This window comes from Aulonocara sp. 'chitande type north' Nkhata Bay, linkage group LG10 (genome assembly GCF_057382095.1).
Source record: "Aulonocara sp. 'chitande type north' Nkhata Bay isolate Kocher_YH1m ecotype deep benthic linkage group LG10, A_spYH_male_GT1.1, whole genome shotgun sequence".
NCBI lineage: Eukaryota > Metazoa > Chordata > Actinopteri > Cichliformes > Cichlidae > Aulonocara > Aulonocara sp. 'chitande type north' Nkhata Bay.
This window is the reverse complement of record NC_141353.1, coordinates 36,263,159-36,282,525: the sequence shown is the minus strand read 5'-3', so window position 1 is coordinate 36,282,525 and position 19,367 is coordinate 36,263,159. Positions and strand designations below refer to the sequence as shown.

General features: G+C 41.5%; 1 protein-coding gene across 5 annotated transcripts in view; it reads left to right on the top strand.

Moving 5' to 3' along the window:
- The first annotated feature begins 1,229 nt into the window (after window positions 1-1,229).
- Window positions 1,230-19,367, top strand: part of mlxipl (MLX interacting protein like) — a 31,696-nt gene continuing 13,558 nt past the window's right edge. Inside the window, exons 1-11 of one of the 5 annotated variants that reach the window (XM_086309775.1) lie at window positions 1,230-1,958; window positions 3,388-3,494; window positions 3,657-3,739; window positions 3,830-3,919; window positions 4,152-4,193; window positions 7,108-7,282; window positions 7,618-7,644; window positions 8,912-8,992; window positions 14,398-14,549; window positions 14,675-15,272; window positions 15,377-15,450. In XM_086309775.1, the coding sequence (XP_086165901.1) occupies window positions 1,612-1,958; window positions 3,388-3,494; window positions 3,657-3,739; window positions 3,830-3,919; window positions 4,152-4,193; window positions 7,108-7,282; window positions 7,618-7,644; window positions 8,912-8,992; window positions 14,398-14,549; window positions 14,675-15,272; window positions 15,377-15,450 (1,776 nt within the window). In that variant the 5' untranslated portion in view covers window positions 1,230-1,611. The remainder of the gene's footprint in view (window positions 1,959-3,387; window positions 3,495-3,656; window positions 3,740-3,829; window positions 3,920-4,151; window positions 4,194-7,107; window positions 7,283-7,617; window positions 7,645-8,911; window positions 8,993-14,397; window positions 14,550-14,674; window positions 15,273-15,376; window positions 15,451-19,367) is intronic. The other 4 variants (XM_086309771.1, XM_086309772.1, XM_086309773.1 and 1 more) reach the window with 4 other exon arrangements.

Sequence of the window (19,367 nt, the reverse complement as noted above, 5' to 3'; positions counted from 1 at the left end):
TGGATTCTGGAGTACTTCCCATGCTCCTGTTAGTGATCATCCATCTGGATGGATGATAACAACCTTCTGAACAGTTTATTATCATCCATCTGGATGGATGATAACAACCTTCTGAACAGTTTAGGAGGTAGAGAAGGTCAATCCTGGCCCATATCTATGGGACTGATTTCTGCTAATAACGTCCACTGTATGGACTGATAACATCCGAAGCGGGTGTACCCCTCACAATATGGGCATTTTTAGGGTCCTCCATGAACAGCCAGAGACTCATTAAAGCTTAGAGAAGTGACCAGAAGGCTGACTGGGCTAACAGGCTAAGAGACTATGAAAGGTATATTCAACTTGAAGAGCTGCACTTTGTAGTTATTTTTCCTTTGTCATGACTAAGAATGAACTAATATACACTCATTGGACACTTCATTAGTTACATCTTGGTTGTACCATGTTGGACCCCTTTTTGCCTTCAGATCTGTGCTTGTGGCACAGATTCAACAAAGTATTACAGAGTGTCATAGAGTTATAGAAGATTTGTCGGCTCCAAATCCATGATGTGAATTTGCTGTTCTACCACATCCCAAAAGTGCTTTTTTAAATTTAGATCTGGTGACTGGAGGCCATTTGAGTACAGTGAACTGTGAACGGTGAACAATCCCCAACAATCAGACAATCCTGTTGAGCAAGCACTTGGCAAATGTGGGAGGGAAAAACCCTTTTCAACAGGAAGAAGCTTCTAGCAGACCCAGGTTCGGGGAGGGACAGCCATCTACTACAACCAATTGGAGGTGAGGTGAAGGGAAGCCCCACTCCTTCGTGTCTGCTTGCTGTGGAGGCTTTTTAAATTATTTTATCCGGAAATATTTCAAGAAAATATTTTCAGGCTTAACGCACACACACACACACACACACACACACACACACACACACACACACACACAGAAATAATTAGAAAACATGCAACAAAGAATACCGCCAATAGAGGCCGGTATTTTTTGCTTTATGGGTTAAAAAAGCTCCATAATATCAATTATGAAGGATCAGAACTTGTTAATAATCATTCCTAAACACAGATATATGTGATATGTTTTAAATGTGCAGAAATCCTTTTACATGCACAGAATTGTTGCTTGCTGAAACACATCTAAAATGTTAAAGTTTAGAAGCAAATTAAAATATATATACAGTTCCCTTCAAAGCTGATAGTTAAGGTTGTGGTTGTTTGTGTATATAGTGATGATAATATGAATCTGTGACACATCCACTTGAAGCCGGTTTACTCCTACTTTCTAATACTTTTTTTTTTTTTTGGTTTATTAATAATTACCACTTTCTGTCTATTTTCTTCGGGACTTTACCAGTTCGAGAAGTTGACATAATGATAGTATGCTGTTACACAACAGTCCACACACACACCGTGCTCCAGAGGTGTAGGTCCTGCAGCTGGTTGGCTGAGCCCTCCACTGACAGATGAGGATAATCATTGCTTGATAGCAAACGGCTCTTCCTTGAGGAAATATTCAAATATCTGAAGAAAACAGGACAGGAAGCGGGGGAAGACAGCTGAGGAGAAAGTTCACTTTCTGTCCGATCCTCACCGCTGAATGAAAGTGCGCAATGGCGGGCAAAGGGAGTGTTTGCTCGGCCGGAGAGAGCCAGCTTCAGGACTTCTTAGAATCGGACTCTGACCCGGAGGGGGAACCCGCTCGGGTGGCCGGCACCGGGCCGTCGCCCGAAGCTTTCCCCCGCACTCAGGTGATCCACAGCGGACACTTCATGGTATCCTCGCCCCACAGCGACTCTGCGGCGCGGAGGAGGAAGAGTGGAGGGTCTCTGAGGTACGACTTTGACACGGTGAACAGAACGGGGTGTCAAACGTACCGCTACGGTCCACTCAGCTCCGGGAGCCTAAGCATCGACCCCACTCTGACCCGCCTGTTCGAGTGCATGTCACTGGCCTACAGGTGGGTCCCTGCTGCGTGCAGTAGGGGGAAAGAATGAAGTCGGGGTTTTAATCAGCATTTTTATTTTCAGCTTTCTGCTTGTTCAGTTCAGCTAAACCATGTGGAAGAAAATATCTCCAAAGAATGTGAAAGTGTCTCATTCTGAGCTGACATTTAAAGCAGCGATATGCACAGGATCAGTCTCTGTTTTAAAATAAGAGTATTGTAAATTAACCGAAGCTCACTAAACGAACTAAACTAAACCATATTTTAAAATATATTTTTTAATATATATATTTATATTTGTCTTAATAGAATTCCCTTCAAAGCTGATAGTTAATGCTGTGGTTGTTTGTGTATATGTGTTGTCAGTCTGTTGCATAACCAGTTTGGAAATTTTCACCAAAAAAAAGTGGACTTTGATTCTAGTTGGCAGGACTGGACAAAGGACAGTGTGACTGATGCAAAGGAAAGAAACTCCTGACACGATGCCCTAGAAATTTGTTTTTCTGTTTGAGAGCAGCCATTTGTTACAAGATGTCACAAATAGCTCCTGCATATAGCAGGAGCTATTTGCAACTATAGCAGAGGAAGCCGCCGCACTTAAAACAAACCAAATACCAAAGAAACCTCCCTATACTCTCTAAACATGCTTACGTTTCAGTAACATCAGACTACACATTGATTTTTCATTTACTTAAAAAATGAGGACCACTTTCTTTGAAACCGTGTTTATAAGAGCTTTCATCAACCCTTGGCCCAAAGAAGACTTTTTTTTTTCTTTCTTTTTTTTTAAAATCTGCTGTCACTGGGTGGAAAATTGCATTTGTTTATAGATCTAGTTTCACAAATTGTGGCACTGTTTCAGGATTCATTGTGCAACTATTATCAAACACAAAAAAAATAGATTTAAAACAAGTACTTTTATTATATATTTATATATATTTTCCAAGACTATGACATGGCCTCTTATTCCGCACAGATTGCTGCTCTGCTTTCCGCTATTTATCATTAACCAGACTGATGTAAAGTGGTTCCTCTGCTGATTGCTCTTTGTTTTTTCGCAATAGGCTGTCTCTGCTGTTCGGGCTGAATAATACGCAGCCATGTCAGTCCATTAAAAGCATGTTGAGAATGATTTCCCCAGGCTTCCTAGCAACTCCTTGAGCACCTCACATTAGGAGCTCTATTCTCAGCAGGCAGAGAAACAGTGAGGGAGGGGGGGGGGGAAAGCACATAAAGCCGGGTTGTATACCGGGGAATAAGTTGATTGGCTACTATTAGTCAAAATCAGGGCAGGTTTGAGGCAGTGTTCCTATTGTTTTTTTCTAAAAGAGGCATAAACATCATTTATGCACGTTTATGCCTTTTTGCCTCAAAGACTATAAATGAAAGGGCTTTCACATTTTCCCCGAAACAAATACATATTCCACCTTTCTTTTCTCCACAGTGGTAAGATAGTCTCTCCTAAATGGAAATCTTTTAAGGGTCTGCGGTTGCTGTGGAGGGATAAGATCCGTCTGAACAATGCAATCTGGAGAGCATGGTTCATTCAGTGTGAGTGCTGGTGCTTTTTTTTTTTTTTTTTTTTTTAAATTGTGAGACTAGAAGAACCGGGTGACCTAACATGGGTTGAGAGAATCCACATTTCACCAGAATGAATGTCTACGCCGCAGCTGATTTTTCTTGTCCTTTTTTCCCTCTTTCTGCTTGGCTCAGATGTGGAGAAGAGGAAAAACCCAGTATGTGGCTTTGTGACCCCGCTGGATGGCTTGGAGGCAGATGCGCATCGAAAGCCCGAAGTGAGTGAATGAATGATGTAGGTGTTGCATATTTAAGCTCATCCTTGGAAAAAAAACATACTTAGTGTTTCACTGGCATCCTGTCAACAGGCGATCATATTAGAGGGCAGCTACTGGAAGAGAAGGATTGAGGTAGTGATCAAGGAGTACCATAAGTGGAGGATTTACTACAAGAAGAGGGTGAGCGCTCACCTTATTCACAGTACATCTTTAAACTGTCTCTAAGTCAGTACCAGTACCTATTGGTTGGACAGTTTGTCACGTTTTCATAGTCCCCAAAGGATGAACCCCAATGGCCCCACTTTCCAACACTTTTACCTGATCAAAACTGTAATTAGTTAACATAAGGTGATGTGCATAAAAACAAAAACATGGTTCATTTCCACACTCGCTCTGTCTTTTTCTGCTGCAGCTTCAGAAAAAGAAGGATGACATCCTATTAATGCTTCAAGAGGTAAGTCAGAAGTCACACATTACTTCATTATTGCTACATTATTGCAATATTGCAAGGAAATTAAAGTTGAAAAGTATTGATTTTGAAGAGTGGAGGCTGAAGCTGGCCAACTGATCCAACATATATTGTAATTTTTGGGTGACCTGCTGGCATTGTTTACTTTTGAATGTCCTTGTAGTGACATAGGATCACTAAAGACCACCAAGCGACTATTTTTAGCATTTGAATTTAGCCTCCCTGGCTGAACAAGGGAGGAGGGGAGAAAAAAAGAGATTTAAAAAAGAAAATAGAAATGGGCAAAACAACTTGGGCTGTGCGTCACAACCTGACATATGAAGGCAACTGACCCAGCTAACTGCCTGCTGCAACAATACCCATAACTCTTAATCTTTATTCAAGAAAAATGGTGAAAAAAATGAATGTAACCTAATCAAATATGACCTACTTCCAGCAGCACTTGGCAAAAACCAGGCAGCAGAGGGGCATCTGCTTTCGACAGAGACGCTAAGGTGGCAGAGACAAAATATTTAGTGGCAGAGAGGAGAAACAGCGGGGGGGCAGAGAGAGGGAGGTGCCTCATTCATGATAGTATTCCTCATATTTCATCTTTCATGGGCTCTAATTTTTCATTTTTCTGTAGATGTGCTGTGGCACTGGAAGTCCAAGCTTTACTTGAGTTCAACATTAGGAAAACTTCAATAATAATGCTGTGTCTGACCCGTCTTTTGATGGATTACGCGGCAAGGCCAATATCAGCAAGTAGCTGACAGGTCAAAGATCACTTCACTGTGTTTTTATGCTCTGTGCACTCATATCCTTATCACACCATTCTCTTAACAGATTACATTTAGTGCTTAGAAAAACACTAGTCAAAAGTGTGAATGTCGTATGTCATATATGCAGTTACACAGTTACAGTTGTGCACTTTTAACCTGTGACAGCCCTAGTCTAAAATTTAATTGGCTTTACATTTTTAGCATCAACCACTTTCTAATAAAGTAGAATTGTAAAATAACGTTCAGATTATTATCTACAGTGACAATGTATTTCAATAGATTTTTACACAGTTCATTTACAGACTGTAGCAGGGTGTGGTTTGTGGCTCAGCTGCATGGGAGAGGTGGAGCAGTGGGTTCAGGGGAAGCTGACCCTGAGCTGTTCTTCAAAACCTGGTCACACCTTCCCTATTTCAGTAGGTTGCAGGGACCTGAAGGATGTAGTGTGTGGTTTAGAGTGAAGAAGGCAGCTGGAAAGCTGCTCTAATAATAACACGAAAAAGGCTGAAAATTAAGATCACTAGACTTAGCCCTTATATTCAGTCTGAGAGTGAAATAATATCCTATTAGGTGATAATGCTGTGTAAACGAGTAAGGAAAAAAAAAATCTCACTCTGCAAGAGGGAGACACACACATAAGTAAACAAAATGAACACACACTACAAGCACTGTACACTCTGAGCCATCAAATAATTTACAGAAAAATCAAATGTTTTTGAATACATTATTTAATGAACAACAATGAAAAACAATCACACTGACAATGTAGCAGTCTCAAAACCTCACCCATTAAATACGAAGCACTTGGTGTTACAGGGTTAAGCTGCCTTTTTAAACGGGCACAAAGAGAATTGAGCTGTTCTGCAGTTTTGGAGCTAAGGTGTGGAAGGCACGATCAACCTCATTTCTTGGACTGGCACACGGAACCGTAAGAAGACCCCTCTCTGAGGACCAGAGAAGTCAACTTGTAGTGCAGGGATGAAACAGTTCAATAATTTAGGTGGGCCCCCTCTCCACCAGGAAGGAAGGACCAACGTCGTTGAATGAAATTCAAACTTGATAGGTGGGAGATGCAAATGTTTTAAAAGTGGGGTAATCTGTAGGGTAGGGTAAGGTTCACTAATAGCTTTGATTAAAAAAAAAATTGCGTCCTTCTGGATACCAAAGTTTAGTTAGATTTAGATCTAGGAGAATCTCTTTTGAAATGAAACTTCTCGCCAAACGATGTAAACGCACCCTGTCGATGCTGCAGTCTTTCAGCCGCTCATATGCATGTGTATATTTTCTCCAAGCAGCATCAGTTTGTGTTTAGCAGGGGCCTTTTACAGTTTGCATGCACGTGTGTGTGTGCGACTCCCAGAATTAGGTCAGGGACAAAAGGCTGCCGCTCTTATTGAAATGGTGAGACATCAAAATAAAGAAATGAACAAAGCCAACATAATGAAAACCTGTGAGGGCCCACTGTTTCTGAACAATGTGTCAAAACAGCTTTTTCATGATGCACCCCACATGCACACGCGCACACATACACACATACATGTGCGCACAACAATCTTACCTCATTTCTGCTCGTGCGTGCTTGTATTCTAAGAGGGGATGTCGTGTGTTCAGACGTAATCAGAAATAGTTTCCGGCTCAATCTGGTGGGCTTCCCTATAAATGTGGCCCTGGGCTTAGAAGTGGAAGGTAAAGGCGGAGTAGAAGATCGGGGTGAAACAAAGCATCTCAAACAGGCTGGCTTTGGCACTTCATTTCTGTGAGTTGTTCACTGGGTTTCCAAAGGAGAAGGGGCAGAAAGGGATGGGGGGGGAGATGACAGCTTAGCACATGTTTCATGTTGAAGTTGTGAATGCTGTAGGTGTGCAGTTTTGTTTTGTGTGTAACTGGAGATAGATGTTTTTTTTTCTTGCTGTTTTAATATTAGTTTTGAGAGGCATTTTGTCATTTATCAGCGGAACAAACGTGACACAAAGTTTTCATAGAGCACTAATTGCAGGCACAGATTGGGAGAACTAGAAGTCATTGATGAATTAGGACTTTCCAGCTCTATTTATGTTGAGCCCCTAATGGATAGATCTGGGATTAACTTGGCATGTCAGATCCTGTAAGTGTTCTGATTCCTTGTTGATGTTTGGCAGGGTCAGATCTGCCAAGCCAGGCAGGACAAATGGCCCTATCAGACATACCAGGAACCTGAAGCTGTCCCCGCGGAGGTCCACATGTTTGACCTGGACTGCCTTCTGTCCGACATCTCTGACACCCTATTCACCATGACACAGAAGCCATGTCCCTGGACCAGCGAGCGACACAACAGTGAGTAGTAGACAAGTTTGTGGAATGACTTTCAGCAGGGACTTGTGTCTCAAATCCTGCAGAATTTGATCGGAAGCATTTAAAAGCAAGGCTGATCGTAGGCTGCATAGTGCATGGATTAAATAATTGATTCCAATTAGTTGTTACTGGGCTGAAAATTATATCCTGGTTCATTTTACTTTTAGAATCAAATAAATTGCCCAAAATAATATTTCTAACTCAAGTCTGTCATAGACAGGAGCTTTAGGGACAGATTTTCAGCAAAAAAGGAACATAATCATAGAGATATGGTTGGACTTTTATTTCTCTCATTTTAAATGTGGTCTTGTTTTCAGAAATGGATGCCCTTTTCCAAAAAAAAGGTAAATAACAGCAGAATGCATTAATTTTCAAATAATTAAAAGTTAAATTTGATGGAAAATAATACATGGGCATCATATAAAATGCAGAGAAATTGAGAAATACACATATATATATATATTTTTCTCTTTAAAATTTGATACCAGCAACATATAAAAGTAGGGATGGGGCCTGTTTACTGCAGTGCTACATCACCTGTTTTTTTGTTTGTTTGTTTTTGTGTGTGTGTGTGTGGGGGGGGGGGGGGGGGGGGGGGGGTTTAACAGTAGCCTGTCATCCATTCGCACTTCCCAACGCTCTCATTATCTGTCTGTTCAAAGTATGCCTTTACCCAGCAGATGGTTGTCCTAGCTTAAAAAGATGAAAACATGGGTAAAAAGGCAATGTGGATCAGCACGCCTAAAGCTCAGTCAGAGCTGGGGACTATCAGACACAATACATTTTGGAGTCTGTGCTGTTTTCCAAGCCATCTCACGGTGACAAGGGAACAACAAGGCAAAGCAGGAAGTCCCCATCAACACTTTGTTTCTTGTGCAACCTAAACAAATAAGATATGTGATTTCTTCAGCTGGCAGGTGGACAGGTTGCCTTTAAACACAGCCAGCTGGCTGTTTCTGCCAGTGTCTGGGGTGACTGTAGCTCAGGTAGCAGAGCAGGTCAGCCTCTAATCAGAAGGTTGGTGGTTCGATCCCAGGCTGCCTCTTGGCTGCATGCCAAATATCCTTGGGCAAGATACTAACCCCATGTTTGCCTACTGGTGGTGGTCAGAGGGCCCAGTGGCACCAGTGTACGGCAGCCTCGCCTCTGACAGTGCGCCCCAGGGCAGCTCTGGCTACAACGTAGCTTGCCATTGCCAGTGTGTGAATGACTGAATGTAGTGTAAAGCGCTTTGGGGTCCTTAGGGACTGAGTAAAGTGCTATACAAATGCAGGCCATTTACCAGTGTCCACTTTTTGCTAATCTATGTTAAAAACAGCCTTTGATGAAAGATCCATCTTCTAACTCTCAGCAAGAGGGCAAACAAATCCAAACTATGCTTTAATATAATGTAGAAGTATTTCACTTTCTAAGTTCCTACCTCAGTTTGGTGACTCTGTCTGCTGGTCACATGGGTTAGCAATTCAGCCAATGAAACCCACATTACAAATAAGGAAATTCCCTATGATGAAAGATGACTTGTCAAAAAAAAACAAAAAACAAAAAACACAATAGCACTAGAGCATTTCTTTCTCACGCATGCATCTATTATTATGTTCTCTTCCACTTCAGCATACACCAGCAATGCTGACATGATTCAACCAGGCTTGACTCCACTGCAGCCCAACCTGGATGATTTCATGGATATACCAGGTACTTTCTACCCTTTCATATGTCCATCTGTTTATCTGTAAATGTGAACATGTGAAGAACTGATTAATGCATCCAATCACAGGTTGATTACAGTTAGATGCTTTCTGACAGTGCATGATATAGTGTGAAGAGTACTTGAGTTTTTAAGATTAGATTCTTATCAGCCATATTTGGCTGATGATTATCTTAATCATATTTTTGTAGTACATAAATTAAGTTTCTATTCCAGATGTTGATGAGTGAAAAAACCTTGAGGGACACTCCTCTGATTTGTGCTATGTCAGCAGTATGTTCTTTGGCATTCATGAGTTAAAGGATTGTCAAAGGCAGGGTTGAACTGGGGAAAATGGGGAAGTGGAAGAGGATGTATTTAACCACTATTGCTACTTTTGGCACCACCTAGAAACTAGGGAAATAAATATTGATGGGCTGGAAGATGATTATGATGATTTTCTATTTTTTTTATAAAGTAAAATTATGTTGTTACCACAATTCCTATTGAGCTGTAGCTTTCAGGTCTGTGATTTCATTTAATTTTGATTGGATTTTATAAATTCATGGCATAGGGAGCTAATATAACATAAATTGAGCTGAAATGAATGAAAGTTGCACTAATATTGATTAGATGGACCAACACATGGCTTCACACAAGTTTCACTCCTGCTTTGTATCATTTAGAGGTATAAATATGCAACTGTTAGCAAGCTTGCCGGCTTTAAAAGTGATAGCATAGCTTTTACAAATGGCTGAAAGTTAATTGATGCAAGGTAAAGTAAATGTCTTTGTAAAGCATGACTAAATGTAGAGAACCTAACTTACCAAGCTGACACGTACTGGACAAGAAGCCAATATGGCAGTATGCCTGGGGTGTCTGCTTTAGTCTTTATACTGAATCGAGTCAGCCTGCAGCAAAAGAGGAGCAAAGCTTCAAGCAAGAGGAAGGAACCAGGTTAGAGTTTAGTTTCTTGCTCAGGGCAACAATGGCTGTGATTTTTCTGGCATTTGTATTACTTTCAGTGATGCAATCCTGCAGCCCCATGGCTACAAGTAAGTCTTTGTAACCAACAGACAACCTGTTGCCCACTGCTGTGTTTGTGTGTGTGTGTTTGTTCTTACTGCCCTGACAGGCTCCTGAAGTATCAGCTGTGTGGTGTCTTTGCTTTTTTTGTCACAGTGACCAGGCAGCTAGTATCTGTCAGCGCTCTTAATTAATTCATGATTTCTCTGTATTTCTCTTACATGAAAATACTGAGTTTTCTTTTTACTGAGATAAAAAAAAGAGCTTTTGGTATGCATTACCTACTGTGAGATCATGAGGCATTCTGAACAATGTGTCTTGATGAAAGACGCTCAGTTCAGGAAAACTTAGGGTTACTGCCAGTTTGAGTGAAGACAGTTAATATTGACTGCTCAAACCTTAAATAACATGTGAAAAAACTGGCAACCTGCCAGCATAGATTTAAAACTATGTGACCTGGCAAATAAAATGTAAATACCCTGACTGATTATCTCAATCAGAGAGCTTCACATTGTGTGAGGGTTTAATTTTCCATTTCTGTACTTTGTCTCTTTTATCTTAAAATAAAGACGGAAGAGACACTATACTGCAAAAAGTATTCAGTTGTCTGCCTTCACACGCAAATGAACTTGAGTGACATCCCATTTTTAATCCACAGGATTTAATATGAAGTTGGCACACCCTTTGAAAATATAACAGCTTCAGCTCTACTGGGAAGGCTTTCCACAAGGTTTAGGAGTGTTTATGGGAATTTTTGACCATTCTTCCAAAACTGCATTTATGAGGTCAGAAACCGATGACTGATGAGAAGACCCAGCTTTCAGACTCCGCTCTTATTAATTTCAAAGGTGTTCTGTGAGATCAGCACTCTGTGTAGGTCAGTTAAGTTCCTATCACTGGAACTAAAAGGCCGAGCCCTACTCCTGAAGAGCAATGCCACACTATAATCCCCTCTCCATCATACTTTACACAATGCAGTTAGACAAGTAGGGTTCTCCTGACTCTGCGGAAAGTTAGTGACCTCTGTTAACTATGTGCCTCGGCATCCACTGACACTGCTCTGTGAGTTTACGTCGCCTACCACTTTGTAGCTGAGTTGCTGTCGTTCCCAATTGCTTCCACTTTGTTATAAGACCACTAACAGTTGATTTTGGAATATTTAGCAGTGAGGAAACTTTAAAACTCACTGCACAGGCAGCATCCTGTCACTAGAATTCACTGAGCTCCTGAGAGCGACCCATTCATTCACAAATGTTTGTAGAAGCACTCTGCATGACTAGGTGTGTGATTTTTTTTTTTTTTTTTTTTTTTTTTTACTTTTTTTTCTTATATACACCTGTGGCCATGAAAGTGACTGGAACACCTGAATTCAGTGATTTGAATGGTTGTGTGAATACTCATGGCTGTACGGTGTAAGTACTAGTGTTATACAGTGGGGCAAAAAAGTATTTAGTCAGCCACCGATTGTGCAAGTTCCCCCACTTAAAATGATGACAGAGGTCAGTAATTTGCACCAGAGGTACACTTCAACTGTGAGAGACAGAATGTAAAAAAAAAATCCATGAATTCACATGGTAGGATTTGTAAAGAATTTATTCGTAAATTAGGGTGGAAAATAAGTATTTGGTCACCTCAAACAAGGAAAATCTCTGGCTCTCACAGAGCTGTAACGTCTTCTGTAAGAAGCTTTTCTGTCCCCCACTCGTTACCTGTATGAATGGCACCTGTTTGAACTCATCATCTGTATAAAAGACACCTGTCCACAGCTTCAAACAGTCAGACTCCAAACTCCGCCATGGCCAAGACCAAAGAGCTTTCGAAGGACACCAGGAAAAGTATTGTAGACCTGCACCAGACTGGGAAGAGTGAATCTACAATAGGCAAGCAGCTTGGTGTGAAAAAATCAACTGTGGGAGCAATTATCAGAAAATGGAAGACATACAAGACCATTACGTGGTCAGTACACACAAACAAAACAGTGAAGAAGGCGCAGCAGCGCCTCTTCTTTCTCAGGAGGCTGAAAAGATTCGGCATGAGCCCCCGCATCCTCAGGACCTTCTATCACTGTGCCATTGAGAGCATCCTCACTGGATGCATCACCACCTGGTATGGCAACAGCACCGCCTACAACTGCAAAGCTCTCCAGCGAGTAGTGCGGTGCTCTGAACGGATAATTGGAGGTGAGCTTCCCTCCCTCCAAGACATCTACAGGAAGCGGTGCCTGAGGAAAGTGGGGAGGATCATCAAGGACTCCAGTCACCCCAGCCATAAACTGTTCAGACTACTTCCATCAGGAAGGAGGTTCTGCAGCATCCGGTCCCGTACCAGCAGACTGAGAGACAGCTTTTTCCATCAGGCCATCAGACTGCTGAACACTTCATAGACACCTCAGCTTCACTACTGGAACTTTAACATTATGCACTCCATACTGTACAGTAACGCCACTGTTTTGCACATGTCTCACTCTGTATATTTTATTTTATATATTTTATTTATTGTTTACTCTATTTAATTTGTAAAATATGTGTACACACACACACACACACACACACACACGTAGAAAAATGCATATACTATTATATATTGTACATATATTTATTAGTTTCAGATGTAGCCATTCTTGTATTTTGCTTGTTTACATTATTGTATTTTGCACAACTCTGTTGCTTGTGAAGCTCGCACACAAGAATTTCACTCACATGTGCTGTACCAATGTACCTGCACATGTGATGTGACAATAAAAGTGATCTGATTTGATTTGATTTGATTTTGATAATCTCCCTCGATCTGGGGCTCCACGCAAGATCTCATCCCGTGGGGTCAAAATGATCATGAGAACGGTGAGCAAAGATCCCAGAACCACACGGGGGGACCTGGTGAATGACCTGCAGAGAGCTGGGACCAAAGTAACAAAGGTCACCATCAGTAACACACTACAACGACAGGGAATCAAATCCCGCGGTGCCAGACGTGTTCCGCTGCTGAAGCCAGTGCATGTCCAGGCCCATCTGAAGTTTGCCAGAGAGCACATGGATGATACAGCAGAGGATTGGGAGAATGTCATGTGGTCAGATGAAACCAAAGTAGAACTTTTTGGTATAAACTCAACTCATCGTGTTTGGAGGAAGAAGAATACTGAGTTGCATCCCAAGAACACCATACCTACTGTGAAGCATGGGGGTGGGAACATCATGCTATGGGGCTGTTTTTCTGCCAAGGGGACAGGACGACTGATCCGTGTTAAGGACAGAATGAATGGGGCCATGTATCGTGAGATTTTGAGCCAAAACCTCCTTCCATCAGTGAGAACTTTGAAGATGAAACGAGGCTGGGTCTTCCAACATGACAATGATCCAAAACACACCGCCTGGGCAACAAAGGAGTGGCTCCGTAAGAAGCATTTGAAAGTCCTGGAGTGGCCTAGCCAGTCTCCAGACCTCAACCCCATAGAAAATCTGTGGCGGGAGTTGAAAGTCCGTGTTGCTCGGCGACAGCCCCAAAACATCACTGCTCTCGAGAAGATCTGCATGGAGGAATGGGCCAAAATACCAGCTACTGTGTATGCAAACCTGGTAAAGACCTATAGTAAACGTTTGACCTCTGTTATTGCCAACAAAGGTTATGTTACAAAGTATTGAGTTGTATTTTTGTTATTGACCAAATACTTATTTTCCACCCTGATTTACGAATAAATTCTTTACAAATCCTACCATGTGGATTCATGGATTTTTTTTTTTTTTTTTTTTTATTTCTTTTCACATTCTGTCTGTCACAGTTGAAGTGTACCTCTGGTGCAAATTACTGACCTCTGTCATCATTTTAGGTGGGGGAACTTGCACAATCGGTGGCTGACTAAATACTTTTTTGCCCCACTGTACCATGTCTAGAAAATCTGCAAAAACTGGTTTTTATCGGAATGCTACACTGGTCACTGTATATACAATGTAACAGAAACTGCAGTACACAAAATACAAAATCCTTATTTGGTATAACCTCTGTTTCTTCAGTTGTCCACCAGAGAGCACTATCCTACTTTCCATGTATTATTTTACCATGAAGTAAAATATCTAAGGTGTGTGTGTGTGTGTGTGTGTGTGCCGCTGGCAGGCCTTTAAAAGTAAGAAGAATATTTCTATCATTCATTAGACAGGAAGGCGGGGTAGGATCATTTAATTTTCTACTTCCTACTTCCTTTTCAGCATAAAATTTGAGTTACTTATAAACAGTTGATTGATATATTGGTTAGTTTTTGTTGAATGTCTATATATGTCACGTGTACTTTATTTAATTAGATTATTCTTTTAAATGTGTTATCTTCCTGCTGTATCAGAGCCTTTTCCAGTTGATATTCTGAATAACATACTATATATACTGTACTCTTTCTCAGATATCTTTATGAACAACCGTGGCCAACCCACCGAGCACACTGGTTTTGCGGACTGTAGCTATTTTGGGAGTTCTTCTGGTGCAGCGTTTGCTCCAGTTCCCTCCCCTGTGGCAACAGCGCCCCGGCTTCTCATCGACACGCAGCTGGCTCAGGTACTGCTGCTGTTATCAGCTTCTTCTGTTTGTGTTTATTGTCTGCTTGTGCAGAATTATTCAATTATTCCAGCATCTAATGTTATTCTTGTTTAATCAGTAAAACAGATTAATTTTTTTCCCAGCCCAATCTACTATCTGACAATCTGTCCCACCCCTCTATATCTAATACCCGGCCAAACCAGACCAGCTCTGGCCAGGATTGTGGAGAATACCACACATCCAACATCATAACAGAAGCCATGCCTTATGGACATCAGTCATACCATGATGCACCAGTTTCTATAGCATTTAGCAGCAGCACTGAACAGACGGCCTCTGCTAGTATTCCCTTTTTGTACCCACTGCCATGCCACAAGTTTGGTTACTATACGACAAGCAGTGGAACCTCCACTGTCATCACTCACACAGCCTCCACCATGGGGGCTCAGGGTGCTGCGCAGCAGGCTCACGGATACCCTCACACAGGGGAAACGTACTCCCAGACTCCCTGCCACTCTCTCTCTTACCTAGCTGTTGTATCTGACCCGGTCCATGCAGCGCTGCCCTCTGTCACAGCAGCTCACTGCTTCTCAGTGCCAGAACAGGTGACATTTACGGGGGCCAAAGGGAAGCATAAGCAAAAGACAGGAGGAGCGAGGACAGCTGCCCCCCCTGTACTTCCATCCACTCCCCCACCCACTAGCTGTCTGGCTAAACTGCTCTCCACTGGGGCTCATGAACGTGAGTGAATTCTGACATGTTCTTCCTCAACTAACAGTTTTTTAAGTAAAACAAAAATAAAAAATGCAGTGGGCTAATGTTTAATTTTGGATTTGTGTTATCAGGAAAGCCAACCCTGGGATTTGATACTGCTCCAGTGACAGCCAAAGCTCAGAGGTCATCATCCTCTAGCTCCTCAGTGAGTGTGGAAAACTGGCTTAGCACAGCATGTCAACAAGAAATAACTAATGAACTTTAGTGACTTTTACCAAGTGCTACTGGAGAATGGATATTCATATCATCAAGGCCACTCAGCATTGTATTACTGATATATGTATGTAAGTATGAGCAACTAAAGGAGTGCTGTGTGCTGGCAATAGACACAGGTGTCCTTAGTAAGCCGCACCTTAGTGTTAATGTTTTTGTAGAAGACTGCAGAAATTTTCAAAAGCTTACCTGATAAATAGGTTACATCTAAAAGTTTACTCATCTAACCTAAACAAAAGAGGACATAGCAAGCGGTCTCTTTTCATTCAGCAAGCAGATTTATGTCCATTATAAGTTCCTAATCTCATATATATATATATATATATATATATATATATATATATATATATTAGGGGTGCAACGATATTCGTATCGATATTGAACCGTTCGATACAGTGCTTTCGGTTCGGTACGCATATGTATCGAACAATACAACATTTGTAATTTATTTTATCAATTTTCCTTCTGACGATGCTGTCTGTGTTGAGCGCTCAGTGAATCTGTGTTCGACTACTCCACCTAGGCTGCACTGTCGAGCGCAGATCCACTGAGCGCTCCACACAGACAGCATAGTCAGAAGGAAGAGCACAGGGCAAGCTAGCGAGACAGAAGTTAAGCTCTCCTTGCAACAGGCAAATTGACCCTCATTCAGATCTGGCGTTTGGAATTATTTTGGTTTTCATGTGACGTATGACCCTGAAGGTAAGCGAGTCATGGACTAAAGTAAAACAGTATGTTGGATGTGCCATGCAATGCTCAATTACATTGGTGTGAACTAGTGTGTTAGCGCAGTTAGCTCGTTAACGTGTTGGCCGTCTAGCCCCATGCACGGAGCGATCGGCGGTAGCTCGTTAACGGAGATTTGCCGTGTTGTGGCGTTAAGGTCATTTCAACGAGATTAACCTGAAAGCACTAGTGGGAACACAACGAATATGACTGCACATTTACACCGACATCATCCTAGTGCAAAGACAAAAACAACAAGCATGCTACTAACTTTAGCCAAGTCATTTAGACAGCTGTTAGCACATGATTCTCCTTATGCTGCTGAGAATATAGCCCAGAAGAAGCGGATAGTATAGCTTTTATTTTGGAAAGAGCCATTTCTCTGTAATAAACTCTCTTTTCCAAAGATGAGTGATTCCTCAATCAGATACAGGGCTTGCAATATCGCTAGCCCGACGTCCCGGAGCTAGCGATTTTTTCAGTCGGGCTACCAAAATCTATCTCTTCCCTGCCCGTCGGGCTATTGTAGGAAAAATATATGTCAATGCTTTTGCATTCTTTCAGAAATGTAGCTGGGTAATTATGTCATTGGCATCGGTGAGCCACTGTCAATATGTGACATATTGAAGTCGCGTTTGAATTTGCGCTCGTTTTTTTGCTTTCACTTTGCAATCGTGCGAACTGTGTATAGAGAGCGACAGTACTGATCTGTGAGTGATGATAATTTGCGCACCAATTCCTCTGACATCGTCTTATTAATCGTTAGCTTACTATGCAAACATGACAAGTGAAATCTCCCGCAGCAAGCTTAAACATGTGAGAGGTTGATCGCGCAGAGAATCGCTGAGCTTATGTGAGTGCGCGTGTAAAAGCATTTCAGTTCTGCTGAGCCAAATAAGACAGGTCAGGGTGAAGAAGTGACAGCCAAATAAAAGCTTACCACAAAACGGAGAAGTTATGACAAATCAGACTATAAGGCAAAAAGAAAGTGCAGCTTTATGGTTTCATGGACAAAATAATTTCTGTGGCTGCAATATGACGAGCTATATAACCAGGGCTGCACATAAGTGGTCCGCAGGTGCACATTCGCTGTCAAAATAAAAAACGCGCACAAGGGTTAGGGTTAGGGTTAAATTTAAAAACTGTACTTTTGAGTTAAAATATATATTTATAATTTTAATAAATGACAAATTAAAAATGCATGAACATTTTTTTGTATCGAAAAAATATCGAACCGTGACACCAAAGTATCGAACCGAACCGAACCGTGAATTTTGTGTATCGTTGCACCCCTAATATATATATATATTAGGGGTGCAACGATACACAAATTTTTAATTTGTCATTTATTAAAATTATAAATATATATTTTAACTCAAAAGTACAGTTTTTAAATTTAACCCTAACCCTAACCCTTGTGCGCGTTTTTTATTTAGTATTTAGTATTTATTTATTTATTGTCATTGTCAAGAACAATGAAATTGCGTTTGGGGCTTCCATACAACCCAAAAAAAAAGAAGAAAATAATAAATACCCCTTAAAACCCAAGTGTACATATTTAACCCAGTGTGACTCCAATGCAATAAGACAATCCTTAGCAATAATGTTCGTAGAAATTCAGACAAAGACCTGAGAAACATGACAAAATACAACAATGCAACCCATTCAATATTATTGTACTGTGAGATATGATATCAGATATGATAGTTATCTATTTAAGAAAGAGGGGGGGGGGGGGCAGGAGGGGGAAGAGAATAAAGATATGATGCACCAATGCAGACCAGTTCATTGCTATTAAGAAGTTGGATATGGTTATTGTCCGTGAGAGCGAATGCGCACCTGCGGACCACTTATGTGCAGCCCTGGTTATATAGCTCGTCATATTGCAGCCACAGAAATTATTTTGTCCATGAAACCATAAAGCTGCACTTTCTTTTTGCCTTATAGTCTGATTTGTCATAACTTCTCCGTTTTGTGGTAAGCTTTTCTTTGGCTGTCACTTCTTCACCCTGACCTGTCTTATTTGGCTCAGCAGAACTGAAATGCTTTTACACACGCACTCACATAAGCTCAGCGATTCTCTGCGCGATCAACCTCTCACATGTTTAAGCTTGCTGCGGGAGATTTCACTTGTCATGTTTGCATAGTAAGCTAACGATTAATAAGACGATGTCAGAGGAATTGGTGCGCAAATTATCATCACTCACAGATCAGTGCTGTTGCTCTCTATACACAGTTCGCACGATTGCAAAGTGAAAGCAAAAAAACAAGCGCAAATTCAAACGCGATTTCAATATGTCACATATTGACAGTGGCTCACCGATGCCAATGACATAATTACCCAGCTACATTTCTGAAAGAATGCAAAAGCATTGACATATATTTTTCCTACAATAGCCCGACGGGCAGGGAAGAGATAGATTTTGGTAGCCCGACTGGAAAAAATCGCTAGCCCCGGGACGTCGGGCTAGCGATATTGCAAGCCCTGTATCTGATTGAGGAATCACTCATCTTTGGAAAAGAGAGTTTATTACAGAGAAATGGCTCTTTCCAAAATAAAAGCTATACTATCCGCTTCTTCTGGGCTATATTCTCAGCAGCATAAGGAGAATCATGTGCTAACAGCTGTCTAAATGACTCGGCTAAAGTTAGCAGCATGCTTGCTTTTTTTTGTCTGCTTCCACTTGTCTTTGCACTAGGATGATGTCGGCGTAAATGTGCAGTCATATTCGTTGTGTTCCCACTAGTGCTTTCAGGTTAATCTCGTTGAAATGACCTTAACGCCACAACACGGCAAATCTCCGTTAACGAGCTACCGCCGATCGCTCCGTGCATGGGGCTAGACGGCCAACACGTTAACGAGCTAACTGCGCTAACACACTAGTTCACACCAATGTAATTGAGCATTGCATGGCACATCCAACATACTATTTTACTTTAGTCCATGACTCGCTTACCTTCAGGGTCATACGTCACATGAAAACCAAAATAATTCCAAACGCCAGATCTGAATGAGGTTCAATTTGCCTGTTGCAAGGAGAGCTTAACTTCTGTCTCGCTAGCTTGCCCTGCGCTCTTCCTTCTGACTATGCTGTCTGTGTTGAGCGCTCAGTGGATCTGCGC